Below are 22158 nucleotides of genomic sequence, written 5' to 3'. Positions count from 1 at the left end.
CCCCGGGCCACTTCTGCCCCTGTGAGTTCCCACAGCACTGTAAACCACCCTCCCAGCTAGGTGTTTACTGCATGCCCTCTTGTGTTGTATGTCTTGTTCTCCATCCAGAGGAGGAAACCCCCTGAAGACTGGGGCTCGCCATGTGCTTGTTTCCTCCACTGTGTCTGGAATCAGGCCTGGAAAATCGCCATTTCCTCACTCACTAAATTCGTGTGAAGGTAATGTGAGAGGAGGCCACCATGTCGTGGCTGAGGGCACAGGGACAGACTAGAGGGCTTGCCAGGAAAGAGGTGGAATTTGTGAAGTAACTGTCGCAGTTACTATCGTAACTACACTATTTGCCTCTAAGCAGACTCAGATAGGATGAAATGATGGGAGGAAGGGGACATCGAGTCACTTTGCTAGTGGGTGGTTGGAAGAAGGACGGGAAGGGCAATTGGAAGAGGAAAAGCGCCTGGGTGAAGGAGGTGGCGGCGAGTTTAGCGCAGGATGGGAATAGGCTGGCTGCTGACAGCCACAAGAGGCGCTAGAAAGGGCAGTATCACGCTCCAGGCAAGAGACGGAAAAGCAGCTTTGGTACCAGGGCTGGGCCTGACAGGCAGTTGCTGGAGGCCAGATGCCTGGGGGAAGGGGTAGTAACGGGCAAGGTTGATGGTCAGAGACTAGATTGCAACAGTGATTGAGGACTGGGAAGAGGAATTGAAATGGGGCAGAGAAAGACTGGTGTTTGGCAGAGGGCATGGAGCGAGGAGGGTGATGTTGACTCACGTAGTCTAAGCTTTGCCCTGTAAGAGGAAGACAAGGCATAAAGATAGGCTGATAAGCATCGCTTTTCTCGGTGGTCTCCATCCAACCCCATTCAAGTGGGTTGTTCCTACAGGGACCCCAGTCTCTCTCTCAGAGGTCCCCCCCTGAGGGAGAGCAGTGGTGTGTTCCCTCTGTGGAAGCTGAAGGGGCAAGCTAACTCCTCATGTGGTCGGGGGCAGGGGGCGGTGGCTTGTGACTTAAGTTTGACCCCTCAGAACCTGTCTTTCAGGATGTTGACTTCCTGAGCAGGTGACCTTAGAACGCAGGGACAAACGGAGGTCATTCCTACCTGGCAGTTAGCCTGTTTCCGCTAAGTTACAAGCAGTGGGGCAACAGAGCTCCTGGGCTTTTCACCATCCCAAACCTGGACCTCCAGCCCCCAATCAATTCTGGGAGCCACCTCCACCACCACACACGCACACGTGCATACACACATGCTTCCATTAAATTCCTCTGCTTTGGTTAACTGGACTCGGTTTCCTTGGAAGAACTCAGAAGAACCTCACGTTTGTTCATGTCGTTAGTCTCATTTGTGCCGGATACTGTATGTCAGGTACTGGGGACAAAGAAATACGACTGGCCCTGGTCTTCAGGTAAGCAAGTGAGTGTGTCTTAGTTTGAGTTCACCCATTAGCAAACCTCGAGACAAGGATTCAAGTGCAGATCGTTTATGTAGGAAGTGGTCCTCGGAAGCACCGGGTCAGGGAGTAGAGAAATAAGACAAGCCAGGGAAGAAGGCGTGGAAGTAACTTAGAGGGCACACCATGAAGCAAGCTGCCGCAGTGGCAGTTGGAGCCAGCCTGGCTGGGGCCTCCGGGAGACCGTGTAGAACAGGCCTCAAAGTTTCATTTCTCCACCAGCTGCGATCTCTAGAGGCTGTGGGCTCCCTGATACTTTCACTGTCCTGTGTGCGTGCAGAGATGGCAGCCTGAGCAGCCCTCAGGCAGAGGCACAGAATGAGAATGCCAAGGGGCCATGGTTGGGCCACCATGTCCACAGCTGAGGAATACACTGAAGAGAGATTTCTTCGGGTTCCCTAAGAGAACGAGGACAGGGATGGTGAGCACCGGAAGAGAGCAGTGAGTCCAGAGAGACAATGTCAGACTTGAGTGACATCCTTCATGAAGGCCTTCCAAGCATGATGGGTTTTGACTGTGAACTTGCAGGTGTGGTAAAGGAAGGCCAGCTGGAAAGAAAACCAGCTGTGCTGTGGTCCCACCCCAGAAGGTGACCGACTGCAGGCAGCCTGCTGGGCTCTAAGGGAGAGGCAAGAGCAAGGAGGCTGGTGAATGGGCCCTGCCCCCCGCCCCCCCCCCCCAGGGCAGCAGCCTCTCACCGGCCTTCTGCTCCCATGGGCCCCAGAGCCACCAGCTGAGTCTCTACCAGCTACCAGAAATGTGTTTTAAATCACTCAGTTTTATTGAGGGCCCAGCCCCAGCTCTTCACACTGATTCTTTTTTTTTTTTTTTTAACTTTTTTATTTATTTTAAGTGTGTTTTTCCAGGACCCATCAGCTCCAAGTCAAGTAGTTGTTTCAATCTAGTTGTGGAAGGCGCAGCTCACACTGGCCCATGCGGGGATCGAACTGGCAACCCTGCTGCTATGAGCATTACGCTCTAACCAACTGAACTAAACGGCCACCCCTTCACACTGATTCTTGACTCCTGGTGAGGAAGTGCACTAATGATCCACGTCAGGAAAAAGCACTGGGAGGTGAAGGGTCTTGCCCAAGGTTTTGTGGCTTGAGCAAGGCCAGAGTAGGGTGTGAACACAGGTAGCATGGTTCCCAGGCCTGTGCTCCCAGCGTTCCCAGAAGGATTATTTAAAAATACAGGGGAGGTCATGTTCCTGCTCTAATACACAGAAGGCTGTTTGTTTGTTAAATGACAAGTGACATAAAATGAAATTCGCGGAAGGCTGCTGGCTGCTTGGATGTCTGCAGAGGGCCTCTCCCAGGAAGGTGAACTTGAAGGATGGCCAGGCATGGGTGGAGTGCAGGGACATGGTGAGGAGAAGTTTCCCTGGGCAGCAGGCTGTGGCACGGCCAGGTGGGAGGGGACAGGCACTGCTGCGCTGCAGGATGAGACGCGCCCTCCACCTGAAATGGCAAGGATTCCGATGTAGGAGTCACCCTGTCAGGCACCAATGAGAGAGAGGTTTGCAAAGGGTGAAGAAGACACTGTTCTTTCTCGCAAACAGAACCACAGTCCAGTGGAGGAGATCTAAAAGGCCACAACAAACGGTGGAGGGAGGTGACAGCTGCCAGGACAGGGTATGACAGAGGCCTGGGAGTGGAGGATGACCCGGGAAGTGGGGAGGGCAATGCTGTCCAGATCCTTCTAAGGAAATGCCAGCCCTGCCTCCTCACCACCCCCGCATACTCCTCTGTCTGCAGGCTCCTATGCACCCAGTGCCCAGGCTAGAGGCCTCTGCCTCCTCTAGGCCCCAGCCCTCATGCCTGCCCACTCTTTATGCCTCGTCCTCTCTCCTTGCAGGGTTCAGCAGGTTGCATTCACACGTAATGTGCTCCAGTTAGCGGGACAATACCCCGTCCCCACCACCCAGACATCCACTGTCTTGGAGGTATGTTTGCACGAGGACGTGGAGTTTCAGGCAGCGCCCGCAGCGGTGCGATCTCAGGGGGCCAGATGGGTTTGGGTGCTCACAGTCTTGTGACAGATCTGAGGAGAGCAATCCCCTTGGACACACACAGCCTGAGCCTTTGCAGCTTAGCCACGTCTGGGAAGCATTGCGGCTTTTTGGGTACTGAGGTGATGCACCAGATAAAGAGAGCTGCCCCTCACAGGGTGCTGTTCTGGAGGTGCTTTGAACCCCACAACTCAAGCCTTGTTCCATCTGGTCTTGAGATACTCCAGAGTGGGCATAAGGCAAGGTCATTAAATTGGAAGTTCTACTCGCTTCTGCTTCTGAGAGAGCTCCAGCCACAGACTAAGGTGCCTTTTCTTTAACCCCCTCTGCAATCATTCGGGATGGGCGGGGGTTTGCAGGGGCTGCAGACAAGGGCCAGGTGGCAGAGGGTGGCCCTGCTGCAGGAAGGCTGCTCCATGCCCAGGGACAAACTGACCCTGGCTCCTTTGGATCCCAGCAGCCCTCGCTGGCAGTTCAGGGACTGGGGCAGAAGCTGCCCTCTCCAGGGTAGAGAAGAGGGAGCTGGGGCAGCCAGGGAGGGCTTGTGTGCAGGGCTCAGGACATCGTGTGCAACTGGAGCAGAGCGTCTTCTAAAGAGTGTACATACATGGCTGTGGGGGCAGGGTCTTCTCCTAAAGGGAGATTTGGTCTGGGGCTTGCCAACAGCTCTGAGTGACCGTGATATAGTGGGTATCAGGGGTGTTCTTGACGGGAGCTGAGAGTTGGGGGACAAACTGGGCCTTTGCTCCCTAAGTGAAGGGTCTCAGTACTGGCCCTGACTAGTGTTTAACCTGAATGTGTGCTTGAGCGTGGGTGTGCAGGTCTGTCCGGCCCATCCAACCTGCGTTGCTTGCACTGCCCTGCTCCACCTGTAGACTGGCTGCAGAAATTCTCCAAGGTCTGCCCCAACACCCCCAATCCGGCCTAGCCAGCAATTCTTCCCTCACCTCTACCACGACTTCCCATTCCAGGGCCCAGCCCATGCACAGGTGAGCACAGACCACTGCCCTGAGGCTGGACTGGACAAGACTTGAGCCAGACGCACAGGGAGGCTCAGGCCCGGTGAGTGGAGGGAATGAGGACTCCTTCAGGCCAGTGTCCGGATGCAGGCTCTGCAGTTTCTGCCCCGCCCCACAGGCTTTAATACCTGTCCTAATCCCTTCTGCTAATGAGGCCGGCTGGGGGGGTGGGAGGAGGGGCTAGTGAGCGCAGAGAGGCCCTGGGAGCTGCTCTGCCCGAAACCCAGAGTCCTTGGGAGGGGTGACTCTTGTTCTGGGCCCTGGAAACCAGGGTCACTCAGGAAAGCCATCAACCCAGGGGCTGGGGCTCTGTGCCCTGGAGCTCCGAAGTGACCTCATTGGGACGAAGAGCTTAGATCTGATTTGAAACTGCGTATCGATCATTTACCGATATTAACTGGCTTCCCTGATTGCTAGACTAACTTGATCTTGGGCAACTCGCACAGCTTGGGAGAGTGAAAAATGTGTGAACAAACCCACCAAAGGCTGTTTACATTTCTATTGTCCTCTGTTTGTTTAAACCTCAGGAGGTTTCCTCTGCCACCCCCCACCTTCATTTGAGTCTCTGCTCCTGTTCAGAACTTGAATTTCACAAGTAGGTGTGAATTTCACCAATCTTATATGTCTTACCTGGAAATGGGGCAGATCAGGCCTCAGACAGCCCACATGCATTTAATGAACATCATTTGCACTGAGGGAGGCCCAGAGGGGCTGTCTCTAGGTCTCTGGGACCTGTCCTTAGCCGGTTGGCCAGCTTGGTATCATTCAGGCAGCCCCTTGCTGTGCAGGGGTCCCAGGCCATGATAATTAAGGTCTTTTGAGGCTCTCAGCTGAAAGATTATGGGGCCCCACCCCAGCACAGATAATAGGATGTCTAACCACCTCTGGAGATTTCGCCTGGCAACCACTTCGATTAATTTTTAAATAGCCTTTTTATTTTAGAACTTTCAGATTTACAGAAAAAGTGTGAAGATAACACAGAGAGTTTTCATATATCCCTGCACCCCGTTTCCCCTAGTATTAGTATATTAGCCTGGTACATTTTTTACAAGTAATGAACCAATATTAAGACATTAGTATTAACTAAAGTCTATATATACTTTATGCAGATTTCCTTAGCTTTTTTTTTTTTTTTCTGACCTAATATCCTTTTCTGTCCCAGGATCCCAATCCAGGACACCAGACATTTGGTTGTCATGTCTCCTTAGGTTCCTCCGGGCTGACAGTTTCTCAGCCTTGCCTTGTTTTTGATGAGCTTGACACTTTGAAAAAGGACCTGTCAGGTAGTTTATAGAATATCCCTCAATTGGGGGGACAGTATTTCTCATGATTAGAAGGGGTTATGGGTTTTAGGGAGGAAGGTCACAGAGATAAAGTGCTTTGATTAATTTTTAATATAAAAATAAAATTAGTTCCAAAATTGTTCGTTTTTCTCTCCCATCCCTCCCTCCCTTCCTTCTTTCCTGCTTTTCCTCTCTTTTTCTTCCTCAGCGCACCTGCTTTGCCTGCCCCAAGCACCTCTCCCATCTATCTGCTGGGTAGTGGAGCACTGGGTCAGGCCATCAGAGCTAAAGAGTAGAGGGGCAGGTCGCTCTGGACCGGAGAGGACCAGGGCAGGAGGGGGACCAGTGTGGTGCAGCGGTTAAGATTATGGACTGGCAGGGTGGCCGGTTGGCTCAGTTGGTTAGAGCGTGAGCTCTGGGCTACAGGGCTGCCGGTTCGATTCCCACATGGGCCAGCGAGCTGCGCCCTCTGCAACTAGAATGAAGTCAATGAGCTGCCGCTCAGCTCCCAGGTGGCCAGATGGCTCAGTTGGTTGGAGCGCGGGCTCTCAACCACAACACTGCCGGGTTCGACTCGACTTCCCCAAGGGATGGTGGGCTGCGCCCCCTGCAACTAACAATTGGACCTGGAGCTGAGCTGCGCCCTCTACAACTAAGATTGAAAGGACAACAACTTGACTTGGAAAAGTCCTGGAAGTACACACTGTTCCTCAATAAAGTCCAGTTCTCCTTCCCCAGTGAAATCTTTAATAATAATAATAATAATAATAATAGACTTGCTGGGTTCAAATCCCGGGAAGTCTTGCACTTTCTGCATCTCTGTTAAGAGCACCCACCTATTTGGGGTTGTTGGGGGCACTCAGTGAGCGGCAGTGACCGGTTAGAGAATAGCCTCACCAAAGGGGGTGCTTGAGGTGAGCCCTAAAGACAGGAGTGGTGGGAGATGAGGCACAACCCCCCCTTTGCCCCAAAGGCACTACAGCAGAACAGCACTCTGGCCTGGCTCCTGGGCTGCAGGGAACATCACTAATGACAGGGCGGCCTCCCTAAAACACCCACTAGCTCCCATCTGCTGGGCACGCACTCACCAGGCCAGGTGCCTGGAAGGGATCCTGTGAGGAGCTATGATTACAGCCCCTTTACAGAAGAGGAAGCCAAGCCCCCACCCACTGCATTGGCCTAAGTCAGTGTATTTTAAACCAAGAGTGTCATGGAAAAAGCCAGAAAGAGGTTTTCCTTCTCTAAAACCTTTCTCTTCTAGGGATTCCTGGACTTCCTTGAACAATTCGGAATAAAAGCCGATTCTGAATAAAAGCCGCACTAGCCCTTTGCCTGGAGAGATTCAATGAGGGGACTCCAGTCAGGATTTCAGAGCAGGAAGACCTGATCCTGCCCCCTGCCAGCACTGTGTGACTTTGGGTGAGTCTCCTAACCTAAGTTTCCTTTTCTGCACTGGGGGTATGTGTGGGGGGGAGGAAGACAAAGGCTATTGGATAGTTAATAGTACTGCTGACCAGCAGGACTCCTATTTAAATAGCATTTGCTGTTTTCCAATAAGCTTAATAGCAGAAGAACTAGAAACAATGCAAATAAATGTACAACGGTCCGTAGGTTTTCAAAAACTTTTGAGAATATTCACTAGGTGAACTAATAAGCAGCCACTGAAAATGATATTCACCGAAATGTACCATAGTGTCCTGAATTGGATCTTGGAACAGAAAAAGGATATTTGAAAAAACTGGGGAAACCGAATAAAATCTGGAGTTTAATAAATAGTATTAACGTTAATTTCTTAGTTTTGGTAAATGAATGTTAACATAAAGGAAGCCAGGTGAAGGTTTATGGGGACTCTATGCATTATTTTTGTAATTTTTGTTTAAGTCTAAAATTACTACAAAAAAAAACTTAATGATATTCGCAAGTTGTAATACAGGAAAGTTCGGGCTAAAATGTTAAATGATAAAAGCAGAATTCAAAATTGTGTGACAGTATGATTACAACTACGCAAAAGTTTTTTTCATAGAAAAAGTAAAAGAAAGCATGCAAATTTTTAACAGTCTATTTGGTTGACCATGAAACTGTGAGTAATTTAAATCCTATTTTTTTATGTTTTCCATTTTTCCTTGATATGGGATCTCAACCACTCCAAACTCTTCAGAGGGTGCGAACATCAGAAGGGGTTGGTTAATTTCAGCGGAAAAGGGCTGCATCACTCTCAAATGGCAGTGACAGAGTTGGGGATCAGGCCACCATAGCCCAGGTTACACACACTGGATGACACCTATAGGCTTGCCATCCACACCCACTGCCTGGACAATGCATATATCCAGCCCAGCCTCAAATCCTCGACTTTGTACTTGCTAGCTTGTGACCTTGGACAAGTTTCTTAAACTCTCTGCCCCTGAGTTTCCTCATCTATAAAATAGGGCTGCTAATAACTGTATCTTCTTTGTAGGGTAGTTATGAGGACTTAATGAGTTACTATTAGAACTGTCTGGCATATAGTAAGCTCTATATATTTATTAAAGAAAAAATACGGCTGGTGTCACCGGAATGAATTTAAATGTCCCTCTTGTCTCTTGCCCCAGACTCAAAGTCCTAAGGAGGAGGTGGAGGGAGCAGGAGAAGTGGATGTTGGTGAGGTCCCACCTGTCAGGGTCAGGAGAGTGTGAGCGTCCAGTGGGTGGTCCGGCTTCCGTGGGGGGAGGGCGCTGCCTCCTTGCAAGACCACACAGAGGCCTGAGAAATCTGGGATGGACCAGGTACGGGGCTGGGAGGCAGAGATTTCTAGTAAGTGCTCAACGATGAATTGTTGAAGGAATGAAATTCATGAATGAATGAACTGAATAGGAAACCAAAGCAAACACAACAACTACAACAAAGAACAGAGCTCATTTAGGGGGAGATCCCAGGAAGAAAGAGGAGGGGGTTGGGAAAAGGAGGCGGGAACAAGATCTTGAAGTGTCTTGGAGGTGGCAGCTAGGGTGATGACGGCATTCACCTCTGCCCCTACACCCTGTGGTCAGGTGGTCCTGGGCTGGGGGAGGGGGCAGAGGTGAATGGAAAGTTGCAGAGATGGACCTAGGGCACGTGACTGATGACAATTGTAAAGTACTCTTTATCTGGCCATTTCTTTTCTTTTTTTCTTTTTTTTGGTGGGGGGAGGAGTCGGGGTAGGAAAGTGAAAAATAGAGAGCCCAGGGTGTCTGAAGTGGCATTGTTGGGCTAGAGGGAAGCTCTGAAGGGTGTCACCTTTTGGCTACGTGACTTTGCTTTGTCACATGACTCAGCTCCTTCGGCTAGTAAAAGTACAAGAGTACAGGGAGAAGAGAGGTGGAAACTCAGCTGACCTTTCCCAGCAGCCTTCCGCCCCGCCCCCATCATTGCGTCTGGGTCTCCATGGAAGCTAGTTATCCAGCAGGAAGGACCCCAGGGTCCTCCAGAGACTTCTCTTCTTCCCTTCCCTCCTCCTCCTGCCAGCCCCCCCAAGATAGTTCTGGCACACGGTGCATGCCCCCCGGTGCTGGCTCACAGCACCTTACATCCTAGGAGCTCTCCCTTGGGGTTCCTTGACGTTCTTTGGGAATTTTGATCATCTCCCCAGCTATGTTACAAATTCTGGAGTGGGTTCGGGGAAAGCGGGGGCAGGGACTGAGGAAGACTCCTCAGGTGTAGCATAAAGGAAAAAGTGAGCCTGGGTTACGGGCCCCACGTGGGAAGAGTTTTGCTGCGAGGCCTTGTTTGATCTCACTCCAGCCAACGCACTGGACCATAATTTTGCCAGGTGGTAATTGCAGGGCTAGGATTCAAACCCTAGATTCTGACCTAGCACCATAACAAACTGGGGACAGACAGCATGCCCAGACTGGCCAGAATGCTCAAATCACTTGGCCACTCTGAGCTTGTTGGGGTGGGCACCGCTCAGTGGGTGGCAGTTGGTGAGAGCGGTGTATCACCCCGACAGTGCCCCAGGCTGGAGTGATGGGCAGATCTCCATGCCTGGTCTCCCTGCATCACCCCCATGCAGGGGTGAGGCTCCTCTCCTTGGGCCCTGCTGCCCTCTGCTGGTCAAGGTCCAGGCACCCGGCCAGCTCCCAGGGGAGGTCAGGAGCTGGAGCTGGGAATCCTGACTCGTTCTGTGTCCAAGTGCCCAGCTCTTGCTCTGCCACTCACTGCTTTTGGTCTCACTCTAGCTTTCTGAAACTGTTTCCTCATCTGTAAAGCGGGGATTTGTGAGGATTGAATGAGGTAGGATGTACAGAATGTCACCTGTGAAGCCTGGCCAGACAGGCCTCTGTGATGCTCTCCTGGTGGGCAGACAGGAGCAGGGGTCCTAGAATAACCCTGTTTCAGATGCATGGGTGTGGTGGGCGAGCTCGGAGTCCGCTGTGTCATTCAGTGGGAAGCACCTCCCTGGTCCTCCCATCCCCAGCTCCCCTCCTGTTTATCTAATGGCAGGAGCAGGCTGCCGAGTGGATACTGGACACTCCCCTCCCCAACTGGTTGTGTCGACATGGAGGATGGAGGATGGAGGTTTGGAAGGCAAAGACCACATCCTGCTCACCACCCCCCACCCTGCCCTGCACTCAGCACTGGACCAGGCTTGATGTCTCCACTGCAAACATAAGCCCTGCAGGAATTCCAGCCCCATCCTCCTGGCTCCCCTTGCAGGGTCCAGCCAGCCTCACACAGAGTCAGCTGCCTTATATTCCACGTCTACTCTGAGACTTCCCATCTTCGTCACCGGGAAGGTCTGCGCTCCCTCCCTGCTCCTCCCAGCACATGGTGACTCAGGGAAGAGAGAACCAACATCCAGCAAACATGTCCACGCTTGCTCCTGCTTTGCAGATCCTACAACAACCTTGCAGGGTAAACAGTGACCCCCATCTCATAGTTAGTAACTCTAGTTACTCACTGACTGAATAAGTACAGTGGTGTGAGTGCATTCAGTCCTCCCAGCACTTCGGAGGTAGGTCCCACTCATACCCTCATTTTCCACATAAGGAAAAGGACACAAAGTAAGCCTTAGGGACTCGTCCAAAGTCACAGAGCTGGTAAATTGCAGCATCAGGATTTGAACCCAGGAAAACCCCCTGCTTCCCACAATCCGTCCTTAACCAGAAGCACTTAGCTTGGAGGTCAAGCCCTGGAACATAGGGAGGGTGGTCAGCGAGTCCATTTCGGATGTCTGCTCCTCAGCCTGGTCACGGGCTTTGTTGATTCCCTAGCCAGTGGCTTTGGGATGACTTCCTAGGGGTCATGAGTTCTCATCCTCCAAAGGGAGGGCCCCCAGGAGCAGAAGGAGGCCAGCGAGAGCCAAGAGGGAGACCTGAAGTGGGGTATCTGCCAGATGTGGGGCCCCGGGTGCTATGCAGGCAGAGGGGAGAGGAGAGTTCCATGACTCACAGATGCCAGGGAGTGGCCTGTCCTGGAGGAAATGACTTGGGGTCCCCACCTCCACCCCTTGCCTTCCCAGCAGACAACCCCGAGGCCAGGCGGAGGCGGTGTGGAGAAATGAAGGCACTGTGGTTTGTGGTTGTTGGCCCGACTGGCCTCTGGCCTGCGCTCTCCCCGGCTCCCACTTGTCTGGCTGAGCCACCCTGCCAGGCGGGGTTGTGAGGAATTGAGAGGGGTTTGGTGGGTGAGGAGGAGGAGGAGAATAACAACCATCCATAATAACAAGCCTCCCTGGCTGCTCGGTGGGCGTCTCCAAGTGCTGCTACTCACTGTGCCCTCCTGTGACACCTGAAATGGCTGCATGTGGCCTCTGGGAGGGATCGGGCCTGAAGCTGGAAATGGGCCACCTAACATTGCCTCCTCTCCTAGGGCGGCTGTCTCAGTGTGTGGAAGGGGCTCACCTTCTCTGCCTTTCTCACGCAGGGGAGAGGCTGGCATTCTTCCCTCACTCTCAGTGTCCCCACCCTTCCCACAGTACACCCTTGCTGTGGCATAGGCTACCCAGCCCAGAAGTCACATGGCCTTCACTTGTGGTGGCTTGTTTCTTGTTTCTGGACGTCTGCAGCTGCCCAACTGGTCTACGGCTCTCACCTCCACCCTCCCAGTCACCTGGTCCTGCCACCAGACCTGTCATCTTAAGGAGTCCAACCTAGCCTGTCTCACAGCATGGAAAGAAAGCCCAGTTCCTTAGCCAAGGGGCGCTGGCAGACAATGGATATTTTGGTGTGCATGCAGTGAGGTGGGAACGAGGCAGCCAGCAGACCCATAGACTTCCTGCAGTGGTGTCTTGAGCTGGCCGCTGAAGGATTTGGGGGTGGAGGAGCCTTGGACAGGCAGTGACTGGGAGGAAGGGTGTGCTGAGATGAGGGAACAGCCTCAGAAAAGGCTTGGAGGCTGGTAGGGGTCATTAGCGCTCCCGGGGTATGGCTGCGGGTGTCAGGTGTCCAGGCTGAGAGCCTGGAGACTGGGAGACTTTTGTGGCAATCTAGGCAGGAGCGGATGAGGGCCTGAAGTAGAGCACTGGTTCAGAGCAGCCATCCATTCGTCACACCACCATTCTTTAGTGCCTCCTGTGTGCTAGGCACGGGATTCGGACTCACCCAGTCTGTGCTCTAGGGAAGCTGGCCATCCCATGGGGAGACAGACAGGACCATGTCAAATGTGACCAGCTCTCAAAGAAAGGAAAGGGGAGCAGCTAAGCGTGGGTCAAGGGCAGGGCTTGGATCCGGTCCCACTCCAGTACCTACATGGGGTGGGCTCTTAACTACCACGGAACGTGTGTAAAGGCATTTCCAAACAAGAGTGACACAACTAACAGGTGACGTCATTTTAGTTGTTACAGTTACCACTGGGAAGGGCGGGGGAAGCAGGGGTTGTGGGGTGAGCGGAGGGGGCCCGGGTCCTAGGACCGCCTGGTGCTGCCTGAAGATGCAGCCCCAGGAATAGCCGCGAGGTGGCACCAGGCTGCACGTCTGCTCCAGGACGTGCCGGTCCAGGGCTGGGACCTGGGAGTGGTAGTGATTCTAGGGGACTTCAGGATTAGCCCTCCTCAGGGCTGGTGGGCCCGGGAACCCCCTGCCTCAGGCCTCAGAGGGGGTTCACTTCTGCCCAGGGATCCCAGCCCCGGGGTCAGGGGCCCCGCCTCGGTGGTGCCCATCTGTCTGAGGGTCAGTTTGGCGGTCACAGTCTGGGGACTGGGTCCAGCCCAGCCAACTAGGCAGAAGGTCAGCACCCAGTTCCTTCCGGTTCTGCTGGGGCTGTCGGGGCAGGGAGGGCCCCAAGCTGTCAGGTCACCACGCAAAAGCTCCGAGTAATCCGCCTCCAGAAGTTGCGACTGCGGCTGCTGAGGGCCACCTCGGCAGCCTCCTGGAAGACGGCATGGACGTTTTCGTGGAGAAGAGCTGAGCACTCGAGGTAGGCCACGGCGCCCACGGACCTCGCCATCTCCTGGCCCTAACAGGGAGAGTGGATGGGGCAGCTGTGAGGTGGGGGCCGCTGGGCGCCTCACTCCAGCCTTCCCACAGCCCTCTTGACAATCCTAGGGAGTCTCTAGGACAAAAGTGGAAGGTATGTTTTTTTCTAGAGCACCCACATACCCTCCCCTTAACTTGACCAAGTGCTCAAGTTATTGGATTTCCCACCTCAGTCTGGGCTGGGTCTTTGCCGCTCAAGATACCAACTAATCAAGTTCCCCGGTGTGTAGCAGAGAGAGGCCTGCAGACTGAAGAGCTATGGTTCCTCTCTGGGCCTCAGGTTCCCCATCTGTGAAGTGGGTGGGTAGGACTATCTGATGTGCACACTACTTGCTCTCCCTCCTACACGCAGAACCTTCTAGAGTACTCCAGGTGCCACTGCCAAGCATCAGCCATTTCTGACCCATGACTGCCTCCAAAATGATCCCTACCCTGCCCCACACCCCGAGTGTGCTGGACTCTTGGCACTGTTGAGAGGCTGGGCCAGGTCAGCATATCCCAGAGGTTCCCTCTCCCAATACCCCTGCCTCTGGGCTGGGTTTCCTACCCTGTGGTAAGTCACGGGCTCCAACCTATTTTTCCGCAGCTTCTTCACCAGCGACCTGTCCTTGCGCAGGTCAGTCTTGCAGCCCACAACGATGATGGGCACCTCCTTGCAGAAGTGACTCACCTCTGGGTACCACTGTGGGGAGGGAGGTGGGGAAGGTGTGTGTGTTAGCCATCGGGAGTGCTGTCCCTCTGGGCAGATGGGAGAATGGGCTGCTCTCTGGCCCGCCCCCCAGGCTACCTCCTATGCGTTCAGGGAGACCTACTCTGTGCCAGGCTCTAAGACACTACACCTGTGAACTCATTAACCCCCAGGTCCCTATAAGCAAGTTCTAGCATCAGTCCCATTGTACACATGTGGTAACTGAGGCTCAGAGAGGCTATATAACTTGGCCTTGGTCACACAACAGGCAGTGGCAGGATTTGAGTCCAGGGACCTGCTCCCACCCCCTCTGCAAGGTAAGTGTTCTCACGACTGCCTCCCCAACTGGGTGAAATATATCAGCAAATAAGTGATCCTTTAAAGATAAAGCATCTCACAACACAGTTGCAGCAGCTGTTTGCCTTTGGAAGGGAGCACTCCCATCCTGGGTCAGCTGTTCTTTGGAATGTGAGGCTCCAGGCCTAGCTACGTCAGCCTCGACTACAACGCGGGAGCCCGGAATCCAGAAACAGGGGCTTTATATGTCCAGGAGCAAATGCCTGCTCAGTTTGTCTGTTCAGAAAAAATTGGCATCAAACCAGCTAGCTCCTGGAGCCAGATGGGGCCCATGTGGGGTCCTGGGCAGACTGCCCACACTCCCAGCCCTCACAAAACTGCCCTTGGCAAGGCTGTCCTCCACAGCTCCACCTTGCTAAATCCAAAGTAAGTCCTCAGCCCTCACCCTCCCTGAGCCCTGACACTGGGGACTGTGCCCTACTCAGAGATCTGGTCTGCACTTTACCCCAGGACCCCTCTCTCTTCTTGGATCTTCCCAGCCCGCGGCTCAAGCCCTGGGCTCACCTCTCTTCTAGCTGCTCTTGCCCTCCAGGTGATCCCAGGTGACCACTCCTAGCCCATGGCCCTTCCCCACCAGCAGCTCTACCTAATGGATCTACCTAACCTGGCCTGCCCTGGCCATCTCCAGGGAACTGCAGACTCAGACTTCCACCTGCCTATCTGCCACCTCACTGGGATGTCCAACAGGGCCCCCATCTCCCACCTCCTCACCCCCAGCTTGCTCCTCGGGACATGGCAAGTCCACCTTCCCATTGCTCTGACCAAAACGTCTCTCTCCCACCCGCGTCCAAACCATCTGTACATCCTGATGGCTTTGCCTTCCAGATTCAGTACCCACCCACCTTGCACCACCCCTTCTGCTAGCAACCCGGGCCTAGCCACCACCATCTCGTCCGGCCGCCAGAGCCTAGAACAGTGCCTGGTACATAGATGTGCTCAATCAGCACTTCTGAATGGTTGTATGGAGCAGGCTGCCTGGGTTCAAATCCCCACGTTCTCACTTCAGTAGATGTGTATCATGGAGCAAGTGATCCAACCTGGAGATAGTGATAGTATCTGCTCCCTAACCTTGTAAGGGGGTTAGATGAGTTAATTTATGTAAGTGCCTGGAACAGTGCCTGGCGCACAGCAAGTTCTAATGCCATCATCGTTGTGTTATTATTACCAATGCTGTCACTGGCTGTGCTGTGAGGAACTCTGGAGCAGTTTGGGTGGTAATATGTCATGGGTGAAGCAGAGGAACTCAAGGGACCACATGCCTGACACCTGTGAGCAGCTTCTGGAACCCCTGACATAACTGGTAGGCATCCTGGGAGGCTACTGAGAGGCAGCGGTCACACAGATGGAGGCTGAGAGCTGCTGGAACCTGACGGTTTATGCAACTTTGAGCAGGCCCAGACGGGGGAGATTCAGGGGTCTCTGGGTCCCGCAGCATTCTCAGGCAGGGGCACAGTAGAAAGAGCCACAGCAGTGTGAGTCTGCAGTAGAGGGCAGGCAAGGAGCACTGGACTGGGAGTCAGAGGCCAGACCCTGCCACCAAATCCCTGTGGGACCCCCAGCTAGTCGCTGAGCCCCTCTCGGCCTCAGTTTCCCCGTATGTATGTCAGAGGCACTGGCCTTGATATCATCCAGGGCCTACCGAACTCTGACAGTCCGCTGGGTCAAGGGTGTGTGCGGATGAAGCAGTGTGGCCCGGCTGTGGGGGCTGTGCCTCCTGGCCCCCCAGTACCTACCCGGTTAAAGATGTTGTCAAAGCTGTGTGGGCTGGTGACGTCGAAGCAGAGGAGCAGGACGCTGGCGTCAGGGTAGAACAGGGGCCGCAGGCGGTCATAGTCGACTTGTCCTGGGAAGCAGGGGAGGTCACTCCCTCTGAGCTCCTGCCCACTGCCAGTTCCTCCCCAACATTCCTACCAGACCGTGCACACGCATATACCCTGTTTCCCCAAAAATAAGACCTAGCCGGACAATCAGCTCTAATGCATTTTTTGGAGCAAAAATTAATGTAAGACCCGGTCTTACACAAGACCGGGTCTTATATTATAGTAAAATAAGACCAGGTCTTACATTAATTTTTGCTCCAAAAGACACATTAGAATTGATTGTCCGGCTAGGTCTTATTTTCGGGAAACACGGTGTGTGTGTGTGTGTGTGTGTGTGTGTGTGTGTGTGTGTGTGTGTGTGTATCAGGGTCTAGTCCTGTGCCTCAGGGTCCCAATTTCGCACTCACGTGGCCACTCAGGTGGCCATTCCTCATGAAGGTCCCCCTCTGGGCAGTGTTCTCTGGCCTGTCCACAGAATATGCCAGCCCTGGCCTGGATGAAACCACCTGCTGCGAGAGCCCTGTTCTGGAAAGGGGAGCAAGGCAGAGGCCCAGTCTAGAGGGACTGAGGCCATCACTCAGAAGCTTGCTTTGCCCTGGGCTGAGGCGGTGAGGAGAAAGAGGCAGGTGGCACCCCAGCAAAAACATCTTTGCCCATCTAAGGTAAGGGGGCTGCTGGGACTGTCTGAAGTTAGCTTTAAGCTCTGGAATAAATTTGACTGAAACCTCATGGAGACAAGGTCAGAAGGCTGGAGGGCAGAGGTCAAAGTCCGCAGAGCTTACAGAAGCTGAAGCCAGGGCGGAATGCTGAGGAGGCCAGGAACAGTCCCCTCCTTGAGAACAAAGAGCTCTGGACTCCCCCTTGTCTGGGGACACAGTGGGCTGTCCTGGGGTAGAGGAGGCAGCAGACTCAGGTGCAGAAGCAAGGAGGGTTCAGGTTCCTGGGGCCCCTAATCCTGGTCCACACCTGTCCGTTGGAGATTGGCTGGCCTTCCCGGTTCAGAAGGAAGGGAGTGGGGTTTGGCTTCGGGCATCTGGGGCCCCTCCTTCCATCCTGCCCCTCCCCCCAGCCTTGCACACCCACCTGCTGTGTCCCAGATTTGGAGGTGCACCGGTTTGCCCTTTATTTGCAGATTAACGGTGAGCCGCTCAAACACCGTGGGGGTGTAGCTCTGAGGAAGAAGGGGGCAAATAGAGGCTGTGAGAACAACTGAAGGGGGCAGGTCCCACTGCCCAGGCCAGAATCCAGGAATGACCGTGTCACCGCCCTCTTTGGGAGTCTGCAGAGTGCAGTAGTTTCTGGAAGTGGTTGGCTGGTCGGTGGGGTTGAGGTCTAGAGCCACCACTTCCTAGCTGTGTGCCTGGCAAGGCATCGACCTCCCTGGCCGTCTTCTCCGCGGTTGTAAAGTGGGAAAATTAAAAGTGCCCACCGCAGTGTGTTGCTGAGATGCCCCACACAGAGCCCTTAGCACAGGGCCTGGCACAAAATAAACACTCCACACATGCCAGCTACTGTTATTTTTATCTTTGTCCCCCTGCATCGGGGACTGTCCTATTTCTGAGCCTTCCTTCATGCTGTCCCCTCCTCCTGGAATGACACTAACCTACACTTGTTCATTCATTCATTCACTCGCACTTTCTCCAGGTCCAGTTCTGGGCACTGGGAGCAAGTAATAAACAAGACTTAGTGCCTGTCCCACGGAGCACGTTTCTTTTTGGGGTCCCTCCTTTGCCTCTCAACCTCTTATAACCCAACCAAGACCCCTGCCCAGTGCCACCTCCCCCAGGATGCCTTTCTGGATCCCTCCATAGCTCGTGCTCCATCTCTGCCTCTCTTACTTGCCCTGTCGGGACTCAGGAGGAGGTCACCCGGGCCAGAGGCTCCCAGGCCTGCTCTGCCAGAGCTTGCTCCCTCTCAATAAAGTCTGGGTAAATAGAAACAGGATGGCTTTTGTACACAAATGCAAGAATGTAGCGGGGAGCTTTTATAGATCGGGTCTGAGCAACAGGTGAGGTTTTCAAAACTCCGGCTTCACTTGCCTTCTGCCCCGAGGGGCACCCTGGACCACTGCAGCTTGTGTCCCCAGGCCTTACTCACTTGCTCAGGGCTGGTCTGTGGGTACACAGCCCAGGAGACCCTGTCCTCCGCCCATTTCCCATGCCAGGTAGAGACCCCACCAGCCAGTGACTGGCAGAGTCAGGCGCCGGCTCTGGAAGGGCAGCCCCCTAGTGGTGGCTTGGTGCAGTCCTCCAGGCACCTGGGAAGTTGCCAGGGGAAGGTGGGGACAAAGGGTCCCATAGTAGGCAGCGGGGCCAGATGGGGCCTTTGAGGATGGTCCTGATGTAGGGGTTCCACCTACCCTGGACTCTTTCACCTGTCCGCCCTCTACTAATAGGAACAGAAAAGCCTCCACCCACCACCCCATGCCCCTCTGCCTGACCAGGGCCCCTGCCCTCAGGCCCATTGCCTGGCAGCGGACCGTGTGACACTGTGATTAGGAGCCTTGCTTTGGAATCAGATGTACTTGGCTTAGGACCAGCTCTGGCATTAACCAGCTGTGTGACCTTGGGCCAGTCCCCTCACTGGTAAAAGGAGAAGTGTCACCTCACAATGTGACAGGGAAGATGGGTGAGGTCAGGCATCCATGCCCACCGCTTAGAAAGCTAGTGGCCAGGGACAGTGTCCACACAACCACTTCCATCCCTCCAGCTGGTGCCCCCTTCCCCAACCCCTCCCTAGTCTGTCACTGGAGGGCACTGATGCCTGCGGAGCTCTCAGCGTGGCCACCCACTTATCAGTAGAGGGGTCCTGCGCAGGACTCTCGAGCTGAGGTGCAGGGCAGCCTGCCACCAAGCTCTTGGGAGACACATGTCACTACTTTGCAAATGCCTGTGGAGATGACACCATCACCCACATTCTCCATGGCCCTTTACCTGCACCATCTCTGATCCCTGCAACCTTTGAAAGTCGGTACTAACCCATTTTCCTGATGACACTGAGGCCCAGAGAGGGGAAGTGACTTGTCCAAGGTAATGGACAGCTGGCTAAAGACGAAGCCAGGTCTTTCTGGTTCCAGAGGTCAGGTTCTGTCCCTAGACACTTGCCTCTCGTGAGGTCACCAACTCTAGCCACTGGTGGGAGTGACCAGGAAATTCCCCCCCCCATTTCAGGGTGTGGGGTTCGGCTACTTCTCTGGCTTGTAAGTGTCACAACCCTACTCTGGAATGTTATCCTGGAGACTCTATCAGTCTACACCTTCTGTTGTGTTCTTTGAACCCCTAGGCAGGGTCACTCTCTGCCCATAGAGCCAAGAAGCCCTTAACCTTATCTGTTGAGCTGTTCTCAGCCAGAAAGGCAGGGCCGAGCCTGGGCTGGACCAGGGTAGAAATAACTCAGGCTTGGGTTTGCCCTCATGGGGCTCGCAGACAGACAGTTGGATCATTCCAGGATGGGGGACGTAGCTCAAGAGAGGAGAGTGGGGCTTCCCTGGGCAGCACACCCATGGGAGCCCCTGTGTGGACCAGGAAGACAGCTGGTTCTGGAAGGCAGGGCTGGCGCTCCCTGTCCCCTCCCTCCTCCCCTGCTGTGGGGCCCTAGGCTTTGGCCCTGTGGGAATGGTTGCTGCCCCAAATGTCAACCAGGAGTCCCCCCCACCTCAGGAGCTCTTTCTACTCTGCTCCCACTGCCCTGAACCTAAAGTTGGTTCAAAGCCAAAGGTTGTTGAGGCCCCTGCAAATCCCAGCCTGTTCTCTGCTCTTTGCTGCAGGCAGAAGCCCTGGGAGATGGGCCCCAAGTCTCCTCGCTCCTGGCTCCCTGGGCTTGGTGGGCTGCCAGGAGGGGAGTCCAGGGACAGGAGCAGGAGAAGGCTGGGTCCAGCAGGCCGCGCACTGAGGGCTTTGGAAGGTGTCTTGTCAGGGGTGGGAAGACCTGGGTTCTAGACCAGCGCTGCCACTCCTGGGCCCTGGGCCCCAACGGGAGACTCTGCCTCTCGCCTCGGTTATCCTATCTGTGAAATGAAGGCCTTTCCAGCTCTAGGACCTTGTATTTCTTTTAAATAAAGAGGCCTCTCTTGTGCCTGGGGGCAGAGGGGTGCCTGGGAATTCAGGATCCCACAACAGGGAGGAGCCCAGACAAAGCGGGGCCCATCTTCTTGGTGACAAGCATGCCCTCCCTTCCCCTGGCCAGCTCCAGTGTGTCCCAACACCCACATTTCATCAACTGCGTGGCAATGCCCACTTCTACACTGTAACCTCTCTGAAACCAGGGTCTCACCATCAAGGCTGTCTCAGAGCCCAGGACACTGGTGGTGAGGCACCACCCCTCCCAGCCCCTCTGCTGGGCCCCACTGGCCTGGCCCCTCCGTGGTGCTCTTCCCAGTGTTTCATAATTGTTGGGCTCCCAAGGGCAGCATCTGGGGGCCCGGAAACACATCCCCCACAACTTAAAAAAAATGTGACTGGCCAAAGGAGATGACATCAGCTCCATAAACCACAAAAGACTCAGCTCAACGCTGTCACAGGGGAAAGAAAGTTCCGAGACTGTTACGAGGGTTGGCCTCTCCTGCCTCCCCCATCAGACTCCCCAGCGCCTGCACAACCCCAGGGGTTTGCAGGATGATGGCACAGGCAGGAGGGAGAAGAAGTGCTGGAAGCAAATCCATGGTTTCTCAGGAGAACTAGGCTGAGAGGTGGCATGGGGTGGGTGGGTCCAGCCCATTCTGGCGCCTGGTGAGTCCGCCTGAACAGTCAGTAAACATGCTAGTGAAGGACCGGTGGTCAACATGCCCTGAGCACCAAGGATGTGCCAGGTACCACGCGGGGTCATCTGTCAGCCTGACTTTAATTCTCACCAGCACCCTGGCTCTCTCCACCCCAAAAAGTGTCAGGAAATGGAGGCTCAAAGAGGCTAAGCAAGTTCCTGAGGGCTACACAGTTTGTTAGAGGAACGCCAAGGTTCCCGTCAGCTGTCTGACTTGAGTCTGTTTCCTTACCCCACAAGGCAGAGCCCATGGGATGTCCGTGTCAGGGGCAAATCTGGGAGAGAAATGATGTTTCTTTCCCAACTGAGTCCTTCCTGTTAAAGATTCCGAGCTGAGCACCTCACCTGTATTAACTCACTCTTCACGAGACACTTATGCAGTTAAGGACACAGGCACAGACAGGGTAGGAGACTTGCCCAAGGGCACACAGCTGTAAGTGGTAAAGCCATGACTTGAACCCAGGCAGTTTCCAAAGTTGTCAGTCCCTTTTAGCCACCAAGTGTTCCCTTAGGACCTGCCACTACCCAGGTTGCCAAAGTCAGTCCCTGTGACACCTCTCCCAGGTAGGTGCCTTTCTCCAAGATGATATCATTGAGGCCCTCACTCCCGATGGCAGAGCGAGAACTGCCACTGACCCCACACTCTGCTGGGAGACGTCTCGGGAGGCCAGCGTGGGCACACATTCTGGGCAGCTCCGGCACAGACGGGGCACACCGGGCGCCCGTGCGTAACCGTGACCAGGCGGGGATGCGTGCACAGCAGTGGGCGCCGTGCCCGGAGGGCTCCGGCACTCACCTCGGGGAAGGCCCCTTCGGCGAAGACCATCAGCAACGACGTCTTCCCGCAGCCGCCGTCGCCCACCAGGACCATCTTGACGGACCGCACGCCTGGCGGCGCCTCCTCACCCGCAGCCTGGGCCGCCTTCATCGCGGGGCCGGCCGAGGGGCCGGGCGCGCAGCGGCGTCCACCCGGGCTGCCGCGAAGGCCGGGTGCAGGGCAGGCCCGGCGGGGCAGGAATGTGGAAGGGGCGGGGCGGCGGGAGGAAGTGCGAGCCGGGCTGGGGGCGGGCAGGGGGCGGGCGGGTGGCCTCCGAGCCCAGGTGAGAGGCCCGAGCCGGGATCCCCGCGCGTGGGGCGGCAGAGACGTGGCGGCAGGGCTCGGGCCCTTCCCCTCCCGTCCTGTTTGGCCACTAAAGAAACGTTTCTTGAGCACCTACTGTGTGCGTGCACTGAGACCACAGAAGGGGGGGGGCCCAGACTCAGCCTCCGGTCCTCAGGAGGGCACTCTGGTCTGATGGGGAGGAGACAAGTAGCTGGACAGCGACAGTGCGAGTAGGGATGTGGACA

The 22158-nt window shown here is 54.8% G+C and overlaps 1 protein-coding gene across 4 annotated transcripts; it reads right to left on the bottom strand.

Moving 5' to 3' along the window:
• Positions 1-2296: 2296 nt before the first annotated feature.
• Positions 2297-21851, bottom strand: RHOD (ras homolog family member D). Of its 4 annotated transcripts, none has more exons than XM_019737859.3 (5): positions 21608-21842; positions 17137-17224; positions 15967-16076; positions 13736-13870; positions 12528-13168 (listed from the first exon to the last, which is right to left on the bottom strand). In XM_019737859.3, exons 1-5 carry the CDS (start codon positions 21737-21739, stop codon positions 13001-13003), a joined length of 633 nt encoding a protein of 210 aa, XP_019593418.1. In that variant the 5' UTR covers positions 21740-21842; the 3' UTR covers positions 12528-13000. The 4 variants fall into 4 exon arrangements, with proteins under 4 accessions (XP_074192859.2, XP_019593420.3, XP_019593418.1 ...); XM_088789723.1 differs by lacking the exon at positions 21608-21842 and adding an exon at positions 17483-18704; XM_074336758.2 differs by lacking the exons at positions 12528-13168; positions 13736-13870 and adding an exon at positions 2297-2939 and having other exon boundaries at positions 21608-21851.
• Positions 21852-22158: the final 307 nt, after the last annotated feature.

Source organism: Rhinolophus sinicus, chromosome 14 (genome assembly GCF_057876585.1).
Source record: "Rhinolophus sinicus isolate RSI-liver-muscle chromosome 14, RSI-T2T, whole genome shotgun sequence".
Taxonomy (NCBI): Eukaryota; Metazoa; Chordata; class Mammalia; order Chiroptera; family Rhinolophidae; genus Rhinolophus; species Rhinolophus sinicus.
The sequence above is the reverse complement of the archived record's forward strand: the minus strand, read 5'-3'. Positions and strand labels throughout refer to the sequence as shown.